This window comes from Dromiciops gliroides, chromosome 1 (assembly GCF_019393635.1).
Source record: "Dromiciops gliroides isolate mDroGli1 chromosome 1, mDroGli1.pri, whole genome shotgun sequence".
NCBI classification, from domain to species: domain Eukaryota; kingdom Metazoa; phylum Chordata; class Mammalia; order Microbiotheria; family Microbiotheriidae; genus Dromiciops; species Dromiciops gliroides.
This window is the reverse complement of record NC_057861.1, coordinates 588,087,928-588,100,420: the sequence shown is the minus strand read 5'-3', so window position 1 is coordinate 588,100,420 and position 12,493 is coordinate 588,087,928. Positions and strand designations below refer to the sequence as shown.

Genomic DNA, 12,493 nt, shown 5'->3' with positions numbered 1-12,493 from the left:
ATGTTCTCTTGAGTTTCTACTACTGGTCATGTCAAGAGCAGCTATCACACATCTTGCTTTGGTCGTGCAGTTTGAAAAAGATAAGGAAATGTAGGTATAGATGGTAATAAAATAGTGATGGAGCTTCAGTGAATACACTATCCACAAATAGTTATTGATTTTCTAAATTAAATTTGTGATTTTATTGGCAAAGGTGAGGAAACTCCCACTACAAATGCAGATCAGCACTCACTCTGCCACTTATTGTCATAGAATTTCCTGTAGCACTGAGAGGTTGTCACTTGCAAAGGTCACAACCAGTTCATGTTGGAGTTGGTCCTCAAACCCAGGTCTTATTTACTCTAAGAAAGGCCTATCTGTTATGTCATGTTGCCTCTCACGTCAATTAGACTATTTCATTATGCTAACTAAACAAGTTCAATCATTCATATGGTTACAAAAATAAAATAGAAATCTGTTATGAGGGCTTATTATAACATGAATTTTGATATATCACAAATCAACCCCATCGTGATTACCTATGGTCAAATTACAGCCTCTTCAAATACATTGACTTCATTCAGGAAAAATATTTTTGTAATATGTAGCCAGACCACAGTTAATGGTCCCACTCCTACCCTACATTTCCATACCATCATTATTTTTCCTGTTGGTCCCAAGGTCTTTACCTTGATGTCAGAAGTAGAAAGTTAAGCCAGATGGATATGAAACTGATGGATTGTAATTTATCAACAGTGATGCTGCATATGGTAAAATAAGTAAAAGGCAGTAGTAGGAGTTAACTGGGAATTGTATAGAATTATAGATTTTCACATCTTACTTCCCTCATCAGACACTATTAAAGTTAACTGTAGAAAAATCATTTAGTAGATGCATTAAGTGACCTGTAGTGTTGATTTTTTTGTATATGTGTGTGTGTGTGTGTATGTTTCCTCCCCCCCCCCCCCCCAGAGACTTGTAGATCAGTTAATCAACAGGTATTTACTAAGTGCTTGCTATGTGTTAGGCACCATGCTAGACTCTAGGGAGACAAAGACAAAAATAGTAGGTAAGGAAAAGACTGTCTTTGAGAGAACTTAGAGATTTTCTTAGGCAAAGACTTTCTCTGGGGGAACTTCCCTTCACCGGGCACTTGGCTACAAAAAAGACAGTTTGGTCAGTGCTCATAAGATACAGTCCTAACAAAACAAGGAGAGCAGATATATAAATAAGGTTAGAGTGGGAGATAAAGTGGTTGAAAAAGTTTGATTTTGTGTTAAAGAATGGATTGCATTGCTCTTCCTTATTTAGACAGACTAGGCTTTTTGGAGGAAAAAGGCTTGGAAGAAATTTAACTTAAAATTAGGTGGAGGGGAACCATAAATGACAGTATGAAAGAATGTGAACAGACGTGTCCAGTAGAAAGGACTGGGATTTTAAAAAAAAGAAAAGAAAAGAAAGGATTGGGATAGAAGACAGAACTTTGTTTGGAATGAAACTGATGGGCAGAGAACGAAATCATTTAATGTGGAAAATTAGGATATAGATAGTTTGGAAGAGCTTGAAATTTAATGTGTCATTTGAATTTGCTGCATAGATGATAGGAAGCTAATGGAGAAGTGACTTAGTTGAGGGGGAATGGAGAGAGTTTGAAGGAATGGGCAAAAGGGGCATTTTTTTGTTCTTCTCTATAGTTCATGAACATGTGTTTTTCATTTGAATAAATAAATGCCTTAGGCACAAAATATGAGTTATTGGTGATTTAGCATCAATTCAAAAGATTTTCTGTAGTTTTCCAGAAAACGAGACAATTTTTAAACATTTAAGTTGTTGGAACAATGATATGTTTATTTGATCAGGAAAAAAAAATGTTTTTAAGTTTCCTTTAGTAAACTTTAGTAAACTGGCAAAGAGGAAAGAAAAGGGCAAACAAAATAACAAATGAAAACTTTTAAAATATACTTAAGTTTTTGAATGAATCCATTAAATATCATTTAGTGTTAATGTAAGTATTTCTAAAATCACACTGGTTACATCAGAAATACTTCTGTGGATTCATCAAATAAAATGAATTTTATTCTCTTTAAGAAATAGAGATGGTAATCATGGAGCGAAGCAAACTAACCGAATTAGCCATTTCTGTAGTGACAGAACAGAATACAACGGATGAAGAGAAGAGTGCTGCTGCCTCTGAGAGTGAGAACACACAGTGGAACAGGTAGGGTGCTCTCCACATTTTATTTCCTTGTCTTAGTGTTTCTTAGTGATCTGGATGTAAATGTATTTATAGTCATTCATCCTCTTATATGTGCATCACTATTTTTCTTGTTTCCCATTCTCCATACTAGGCCTAATTGACTTGCCCACTATAATTTAGTTGACTGATTAGTACTAGAGGTCACCTTATTGTGGAAGTGGATAGAATGATTATTATGGTCATGGTTAGGTGAATCAGAATTTTCCTGGTACAACTGGAAATTTTTTTAATTTTTAGGGTGCAGAATAGGACTTCTCTCACAATAGGATCATGTGATGTAGAACAAGGTATAAAGTTGACTCTGTCTAAGTGTTTGGTTAGTAAAATATCCAAAGGGTTTCATCACAGGGTGATTTCATTGTTATAGTAGACCTTGAGGACAGTATTAAAAAACTAGTGCATTTATGAAGCACATATAAGAGGATGAATGACCATAAATGCATTCACATACAGACAAGCTCCTCCTATACTTTACCCCTTGATAAGAGAATTATATTTTGTGGCATGACAGGTAGAAGAGAACAGTGAAATGGGTTTTTTTGGTGTGTTTTTGTTTGTTTGTTTGTTTTTGAGACCAATGAAATGAATACCAACTACACTGTTGTGCTTTTTCATTTCTTATGGAACTTCACTGGAAAATGAAATGTTTGCTTCCCCCCATGCATTTAGATTTTGGAGCTAATCTTCAAAAGTATGCAATTGAGAGGGAAAGTCAGTGTTGGTCTCTGTCTTGTGTACATACCCACTGGGAAAGTATCATCTCCTGAGAAAAAGTATTCCTGGCATGTCTATAAATTTGAATTAATAATAAATATTTGAGAAACATTGACTTTCCCTCTTTTCCTTTTCCCCAACCTCAGTTTGTTTATATCTTTGTTCTGCAAAAGTCTTTGTTATTTATCAGAATGAATTAATTTTTATTAGTTGAACAAGGGACTTATTTCTAGGCTAAGTTAATTATAAAGCATATATTTAAACAAAAAGCAGCTCTCAATTGCTGCAACCTGTGAATCAATACCTTACGTAATTTTATTTAGTATTTTTGAGCAGTTTGGTAGATACTGTATGTGGATGTGGATATATTGCATGCATATGTATATATATGTGTGTGTTTGTGTATATATACACTCACACACATATATATACATACACAAATATATACACACGTGTCTTTACATGTATATTTAATTTTTAAACTAATGAGAGTACTTTTCTTAGAGCTCCTATTGAGCTAAGTTTATGCCATTATTGGTGAGTTTCTTGCAATATTATGTGATTGCCATATTTCATAATTCACATCTTACCACTTAACTGACTTAACAGTAGGAAATAGTACAGGATTTAGAAGTACTTGTCTTATAAAAGATGTGTATGAATGATAGAGTCAGAGTCCTACTCTGCCTGAAGTTTAGTACACTTGGGGAGTAATGAGCTTAGGGAGTTACCTTCTTTTTTCAAGAGATAAAAAACGGTGCTTTCTCTCTCTCTCTCTCTCTCTCTTTTTTTTTTTTTTTTGCGGGGCAATTGAGGTTAAGTGACTTGCCCAGGGTCACACAGCTAGTAAGTGTTAAGTGTCTGAGGCCGGATTCGAACTCAGGTACTTCTGAATCCAGGGCCAGTGCTCTATCCACTGCGCCATCTAGCTGCCCCCAGTGCTTTTTCTTAATGGTGGAAGCAGTTTATGGTCTCCATGATAGAATATTCTCTCTCATCTTTACCCCAGCCCCTCCTTTGCAGGAGGTACTTCTTAGCCACCATGAAAAGAACATTCCTGGTATCTTGAATTGGAACTAATAAAGCATTTTCTTATGAAAACAATGTTAGGAATGAGGTACCTCAGCAGAAGAGAGATAGGAAAGGGACATAGAGGAAATATGTATTTTTTAATGTAAATAGTTCTGAATTTTTTTGTTTTTCCCTCTTATTTTCTTTATTGAGATTGCAAAATTCATAGTTTTAATTTTCCTAAAAATTGTTTTTAGGATTATAAATGGTAGCTCTTCCACTTAGAGCCTAGTCTGATGCTTCATTGGGATTTGTAGGTGATCCTGACCTCTGAAAGGCTGTTCTAGTGGAGTGAAAGCTTCAGAAGATTCTGCTAAGCTAAAAAGGTTATAGCCAAAGGGGACAGTTTGCTTTTCTGCTGTCTGAGGACATAGCATCAAATTTAGTTGAGAGAGACTTATCATCAGGAGGTTAGCCGTGAATTGATATTTTTTTTCTTAGAAATTCATGAAGACCACCTGCTGTATCTTAGGAGGGTTATAGTATTCATCAGTGAGGAAAATACCCACCCTATTGAAATCTTAAATCCTTGACATATGTATTTAAAGGTAAATTGGTTAGGTGTAGTTGGAGCTTTACTTCAATTACATTATGAATTAAATAGGCCTTTTTAGGTTGGTTCGAAAACTTAACCACTAAGTGATATTACTTTTCTTTTTAAAAAATGTATGTATCAAACAACTAATTGACACACTTTTTGTGAAAAGCCCATTTGTTAGTTGAGGGTTACTTTTATTGACTTAAAAATTAATGAGTTTAGGGGCAACTAGGTGGCGCAGTGGATAAAGCACCGGCCCTGGAGTCAGGAGTACCTGAGTTCAAATCCAGCCTCCGACACTTAACACTTACTAGCTGTGTGACCCTGGGCAAGTCACTTAACCTCAATTGCCTCACTTAAAAAAAAAAAGAAAAGGAAAAAAAAATTAATGAGTTTAGGGGCAGCTAGGTGGTGCAGTGGATAGAGCACTGGCCCTGGATTCAGGAGGACCTGAGTTCAGATCCGGCCTCAGACACTTAACACTTACTAGCGGTGTGACCCTGGGCAAGTCACTTAAACCCAGTTGCCCCCCCCCCAAAAAAAATTAATGAGTTAATTTTAACTGCCAAATGATTAAAGATGACCGTCATGGTACATGTATATGTGAGAATTGGAATTGCACCCCCTACTGGAGAGATACTGTAGGGAAGCTCTGCCATGAGGAGAAGCCATGTGAGGACAAGCCATGTTATTTCTATTAATCAAAGCTACCAGCCAGTTAGTTTGGAGGTGTGTGTGTGTGTGTGTGTGTGTGTGTGTGTGTGTGTGTGTGTGTGTGTGTGTGTGTGTGTATGGCTCTGTTTCCTGTTGGACAGGAGGCTTCTGGGAGGAGGAAGGAAGCCTTGGGCTTTTGAGTTCCTGACCTCGTTTGGAGAGGTCAGATGGTGGGGTCTCTTAGAAATAGTTAGATCTATTACCTCTTTCTCTCTCTCTCCTCACCTACCTCTGATTGCTCTTTAATAAAGTCGTAAAAGTCTAAACTCTTGCTAAAGATTCTAATTTATGGAGAGCACTCATTAGATTTTTAGACAGTCTAGCTAGAATTTTAGCCACCTTACAGATGGCGACCACTCATTAGATTTTTAGACAGTCTAGCTAGAATTTTAGCCACCTTACAGATGGTGACCACTCATTAGATGGCAGCCACTCATTAGATTGTTGGGGTTTTTTTGCATGGGGCAGTGAAGGTTAAGTGACTTGCCCAGGGTCACACAGCTAGTAAGTGTCAAGTGTCTGAGGCCAGATTTGAACTCAGGTCCTCCTGAATCCAGGGCCGGTGCTTTATCCACTGTGCCACCTAGCTGTCCCTCACTCATTAGATTTTTAGACAGTCTAGCTAGAATTTTAGCCTCCTTACAGATGGCAACCACTCATTAGACTTTTATACAGTCTAGCTAGAATTTTAGCCACCTTATATATAACTAAAGATGTGCTTATAGATTAGGAATTAAGTATTGAGTAAGATGATGTTTTTAATCTATAATGTAGAGGTATAGGTGATATTCTATTTGGGAATTACAAGAAATCATTCAACAAACGTGAATCGAGTACCTAATATGTGTTGGGCCCTGTGCCTGAGTAGAAATACAAAGACAAAAATGCAACAGTTCCTGCTTTCAAGGAGCTCACATTTTATTGAAGAAAATATGCATATAAATAAGTATGTTCATAATACATAAAAAAATTAATACAAGAGAACTTTGGAAGGGAGAACACCAGAAACTGGGGAGATTAGGAAAGGCTTCTTCTAGACTCTGGTGCTTGAGCTGAATCTTGAAGGAAACAAAGGATTTGAAGAGGTAAAGGAGGAGTGCACTCCAAGAATGGGGGAAATGTGTATAAAAGCATGGAAATTAGAGATGGAGTGTTGTGTATGAGTAAGTATTAAGAAAGCCAGTTTAGCTGGACCATATGAGTGTGGGAAAGGGAATAATGTAATTATTAATAAGGATGGAAAGATAGGTTGAAGCTAGGAAGTAAAAAGCTCCAAATGTCAAAAATCTTTATTTTATCCTAGAAGTGCTAGGGACCCACTGGAATTTTGGGTTGGTTTGTTAGGTTTTTTTTTGGGGGGGATACTTATTGTCTATTTTTCTTATCATAGATCCTGGTAAATTTATATTGATGTGGTAGTTGGACTTTTTTCAAAGGTTGCTATTGCAGTGAATTGTTTTGTGTGTGTTTTTAAAAATAAACTTTTGTTGACACTTTTTATTTGCATCTCCTCTTGTTCCCACCATATTTCTTTCCTTCCTCTCTCTTCAAGAGCAGTACCTTATAATAAAGCAGAAAAAAAAACCAGGCAGATGGGAAATAAAAATTCAGCAACTTAACAAATATTGGGAAAAAATATGGTATTGTAGGTAGTAGATGTGGATCATCTATCCAATGGTCACTTTACATGCAAAGAAGGAGGGTATTAACATCTTCTTACATCCCTTCTTTGAGTCCATGCTTGGTCATTTCAATTTTACATCAATCACTTTAGCAACTGTAGGGGAATTTCATGGTCAGACCTATTCTTTAAGAAAATCATTTTGACAGTTGTGTAGAGAATGGATTATAGAAATGAGAGATTTGAAATAGGGATACCAGGTAGGAATTTATTGCAATAGTCTAGGTCGATGAAGGTTTGTACCAATATAGTTGCAGCATGAGTAGAGAGTGTGGGACAAATGTGAGAAATATTATGGAGATAAAAACAACAAAATTTGACTACCAAATACACACACACACACACACACACACACACACACACACACATATACGCACATCCCAAATATATAATATACACACATATGTATGAACATATATTTACATGGTGAAGTAAAGCAAAGAATACTGCAATATAGAAAATTTAGAATACCAGAAGGATGGTGGTGCCTTCAACTAAAATAGCAAAATTAGGGGGAAGGGTTTATTTTGATGGAGTGATGGAAATAATAAGCTCTGTTTTGAACATGCCAAGTTTCAAATGTCTTTGGGATATTTGGTTTGTATTGTCCAGAAAGCAGTTGGTAATACGGTACTGGAGCTCAGGAGGGATGTTAGGGTTAGATACATCTGGTGGTCATCTGCATATACATGATAATTAAGCCCATGGGAACTGATAATATCACAAAATGAAAGTATAGAGAAAGAAAGGAACCCTATAGTATATCATGGTGAGGGGGAAAGCTATGTATGATGATCCAGTAAAGGAGATTGAAAAGAAGTGGTCAAACAGATAAGAGAATGGAGAGAGTGTGAGAGAAGAAAGAATAGCCAGGAGGAGACAATGGTCAATAGCAACAAATGATGTTGCAAAAATCTCAAGAAGAATGAGGATTTAGAAAAAAAAAAGTGGACTTGTCAGTTAGATCTTGCTAACTTTGAAGAAAGTAATTTTATTTGAGTGATGAGGTAAGAAGCCAAATAATAATTTGTAAATTGTAACGAGAAGTGAGAGGAAGGGTAGGTACCAAATGTAGTTGTTGTTTTTTTAAGAGTTTTTGGGGTGTGTGTGTGTGTGTAAGTCAGGGGAGATATAAATGATAGCTTGAGGGCATGGTAGGGTCTAGTAAGAGCTGTTTGAGGATGGTCAAGACTTGTACATATTTGTAGGAAACAGGGAAGGAACCAGTAAGTAGGGAGATATTGAAGATTACTGAGGGAGTAGAGGTGACTGTGGGAGAAATTTGCAGTAGAAGATGGATTGGGTTGGGATCAAGTGTACATGTAAAGAGCCTTGCCAAGGAAAAGAGCCACTTATGTATTAGAAATTGGATAAAGAAGAAGAGAAAGGAAAATTATGCCAAGGTTTTTTTTTTATAATAATAAATTTATTTATTTAGAATTTTCCCCAAGTTACATGTAAAAACAAATTTCCACGTTGATTTTTTAAAACTTTGTGTTCCAAATTCTCTTCCTCTCTCCCTCTCTTCCCACCCCTCTCTAAGAAATCAAGCAATTCAATATAAGTTATATATGTGCAGTCATGTAAAACATCTCCACATTAGTCTGGTTGTAGAAGAAAACAAACAAAATAACTTTAGAAAGAGGAACTAAAAAAAAAATTATGCTTCAATCTGTATTCAGATACCATCAGGTTTTTATCTGTAAAGGGATTGCATTCTTCATACGTCCTTCTGATGTTATCTTGCTCATCGTTTCTTTCACATTTACTATTGATAACTGTATTATCCTCCATCCTATTCCCTCCCCTTGATATTTGCTCTATTTTCCATCATCTTTCACCCTATCCTTCCTCAAAAGTGTTTTGCTTTTTACTGCCTCCTCCCCCAATTTTCCCTCCCTTCCTTCACCTCTCCCCCCCCCCCTTATCCCCTTCCCCTCCCACTTAACTGCAGGGCAAGATATATTACTATACCCACTTGAGTGTGTATGTTATTCTCTCTGAGCCAATTCTGATGAGAGTAAGGCTCACTCACTCTCCCACTCCCTCCTCATCTTCCCCTCCACTCCATAAGTTTTTTTTTGTTTCTTTTATGTGAGCTACTTTACCCCATTTTACCTCTCCCTTTCCCTTTCTTCCAGTGCATTCCTCTCATCCCTTAATTTGATTTTAAAGATGTCATCATGGGGCAGGTAGGTGACAAAGTGGAAAAAGCACCAGCCCTGGACCTAGGAGGCCCTGAGCCCAAATCCAGCCCCAGACATAAGCTACCCTACCCTACTTGCCCTACACACAAAAATAAATAATAAAAAAAATAAATGCCTTATAGGTATCATCCCTTCATATTCAATTCACATCTGTGCCCTCAGTCTAAGTGTATTCCTTTCAGCTGCCCTAATACTGAAAAAGTTCTTATGAGTTAGAAGTATCATCTTCCCATGTAGGAATGTAAAACAGTTTAACCTTCTAACATACCTCATGATTTCTTTTTCCTGTTTACCTTTTTATATTTCTCTAGGGTCTTATATTTGAAAGTCACATTTTCTATTCAGTTCAGGTCTTTTCATCACAAATGCCTAAAAGTCCTCTTTTTCATTGAAGTCCCATTTTTTCTCCTGAAAGATTATGGTCAGTTTTGCTGGGTATGGGATTTTTGGTTGTAATCCCAGTTCTTTTGCCCTCTGGAATATCATATTCCATACCCTGATCCTTTAATGTAGAAGCTGCTAGATCTTGTATTATCCTGACTGTAGCTCCATAGTACTTGAATTGTTTCTAGCTGCTTGCAATATTTTTTCCTTGACCTGGGAGCTCTGGAACTTGGCTATAATATTTCTGAAAGTTTTCCCTTTGGGATGTCTTTCAGGAAGTAATTAGTGGATTCTTTCAATTTCTATTTTACCTTCTGCTTCTAGAATATCAGGGCAATTTTCCCTGACAATTTCCTGGAAGATGATGTCTAACCTCTTTCCTTGAACATGGTTTTCAGGTAGTTCAGTGATTTTCAAATTATCTCTCCTGGATCTATTTTCCAGTCAGCTGTTTTTCCAAGGAGGTATCTCACATTTCCCTCTATTTTTTTATTCATTTTGATTTGCTTTATTGTGTCTTGATTTCTCATAAAGTCATTGGCTTCTATTTGCTGGATCCTAATTTTTAAGCAATAATTTTCTTCAGACAGCTTTTGTACCTCCTTTTCTATTTGGCCAATTTGGCTTTTCTTTCTTTTTCTTTTCTTTTCTTTTCTTTTTTTTTCCTTTGTTTTTTGCAGGACAATGAGGGTTAAGTGACTTGCCCAGGGTCACACAGCTAGTAAGTGTCAAGTGTCTGAGGCTGGATTTGAACTCAGGTCCTCCTGAATCCACGGCCAGTGCTTTATCCACTGCACCACCTAGCTGCCCCCCAATTTGGCTTTTCAAGTTGTTGACATTTTTTTCATGACCCTCCTGCATCACTCTCATTTCTCTTTCCATTTTTTCCTCTACCTCCCTTACTTTGTCTTCAAAGTCCTTTTTGAGTGCTTCTATGGCCTGATACCAATTCATATTTTTTCTTGGAAGCTTTGGATGAAGGAGCTTTGACTTTGTTATCTTCTTCTGAGGGTATATTTTGATTTACCTTGTCACCAAAGAAAATTTAGATGGTCTGTAGCTTCTTCTGCCTACTCATTATTCTAGCCTATTTCTTGGCTTTTAACTCTTTCTTAAAGTGGGGCACTGCCTCCAGGATGTACTGTCCCAAACTTCAGGGGGTCCCAGCTGGCATGATTGAAGGAGCGGCTCGTTCTCAGCCTGCCTGGCCTTTAAGAAACCACAGACCTGCTTACTCCTCTAACCAGAAACAAAAATCTGATTCATTGTGGTTGTAAGCTTGACATGCCCTTGCCCTTCCCCCACTGGGCCGCTACTATTCCAGTCTGCTTCCTGGTTCAGAACACAGGTATTCCACCTCAGCTCCAGTAGAGATCCCTGCTATCTCCCCTCAGCCAACCACTGGACCCTCTCACCAGTCTGTGAGCTGAGTTCCAGAAGTAACCACTGACGCTGATGATTTTGAAGCTCAGGAGGTGCGGCCTGCCTGGGGCTGGATCTGCTTGGTGCGGCTGCACTCCTATCTCACCCTGGTACAGCAGATCTTTCCTGCTGCCCTTTTAAGCCGTCTTTGGCTAGAAAATGATCTCACCCTGTTCATTTGTGGGTTCTGCTGCTCCAGGAATTGTCTTATGGCATTGTTTGGAGGTATGTAGACAGATGGTGTGGGGGACTCTGAAAGTTACAGCCTTTCCTCTGCCCTCTTGGTTCTGCCCCTCATCTCCCCCCATGCCAAGGGTTTTGAGATATAGAGAAGAAAAGGGAACTCATGGTCAATAGGTCTACTTTTTTCTCCTTACCTGAGAGACTGGGATAACTGATGCTGTGAGAGTCTTGAGGAGAAAAGAAAAAGTTTGGAACAGCTTTTCTCTTGGAACAGCCTACTCTATGGTGAGTGGATAGAGTGTTAGGGAGGAGTTACTACACTGAGGGCACAGGGAAGATTAGGTAACACTAATTCATAGTACCCTAGTTGCCTCAGTTCTGTGACATCCTCCAGCACTGTTTAGCACCACATGAAGAGTATCAGAGGCAAATTGTGGGAGTCATCTAGGATTGGGGTTTGACAAAACTTGAATGTCACTAGAATGGATGGGTAAGGGATTCAGTAATAGAGGATAGTGTAGCATTGAGTTGGCTAACTTTAGTGTAGAGATTGAGAATGAAGTAAGTGAAGTCCAATTAGCAGAGATGGCAGAACAGCATATTGAGGGGTGGAGTGAGAGGAGGTTCAGGTAAAGAGTAAAAATATGTTTAAGAGTGTAAGGTATAGGAAAAGAAGGTTATTTTCAGATAAGGGAATTTCAGAATTTTTTGAACATGAAAATGGAACTCTTGTGGATGATGGTGAGATCAAGGATATCTCTGTTTGGTTGAGGTGGAGTGGAAAGTTAGTTATGGAAATTGAGGATATTAAGAACCTAGGAGGCTAGAGTATTTGACAGGATATCAAAATAAAGTCTCTTAGTATAAAGGCAGGAGGTGGGGTGGGGAGAAATACCATAATTGGATTAGCCAATCAGTGCTTATGATGTGCTGGGTTCTGTGCAATGTGTTGGAGATATGAAGAAAAAGCAACAACTTCTTGAGCCTGAGAAGTTTATATTCTGTTGAGTAAGACAACATACTTTAAATAGTACATATAAGATAAATACAGAATAAATGGAAAGTGGTCTTAGAGAGGAAGGCATTAACATCTGTGGGGTCCAGGAAAGTCCTCCTAGTAATGCTTCAGCTGAGTCTTGAAGGAAGCCAGGGCTTCCAAGAGGCAGAGATGACAAGAGAGAGCATTCCAGGCATGGGGATCAGGTAAAGAGAAAAGAGGAAAGAGATAGGACATAGAATATGCTGTGTGAGGACCAACAGGAAGGCCAGTATTGCTGGAAGAGAGAAAGTAAAGCATAAGAAGATTGGAAAGGTAGGAAGGGACCAGGTTACAGAGCTTTAAA

The 12,493-nt window shown here is 37.9% G+C and overlaps 1 protein-coding gene across 7 annotated transcripts in view; it reads left to right on the top strand.

Moving 5' to 3' along the window:
* The window catches only part of CLEC16A (C-type lectin domain containing 16A), a 235,123-nt gene that overhangs the window by 57,484 nt on the left and 165,146 nt on the right, over positions 1–12,493 (top strand). For 6 of the 7 annotated variants that reach the window (XM_043972785.1, XM_043972809.1, XM_043972800.1 and 3 more), the window contains exon 11: positions 2,068–2,197. In XM_043972785.1, coding sequence (XP_043828720.1) covers positions 2,068–2,197 — 130 coding nt within the window. The remainder of the gene's footprint in view (positions 1–2,067; positions 2,198–12,493) is intronic. The other variant, XM_043972793.1, reaches the window with a different exon arrangement.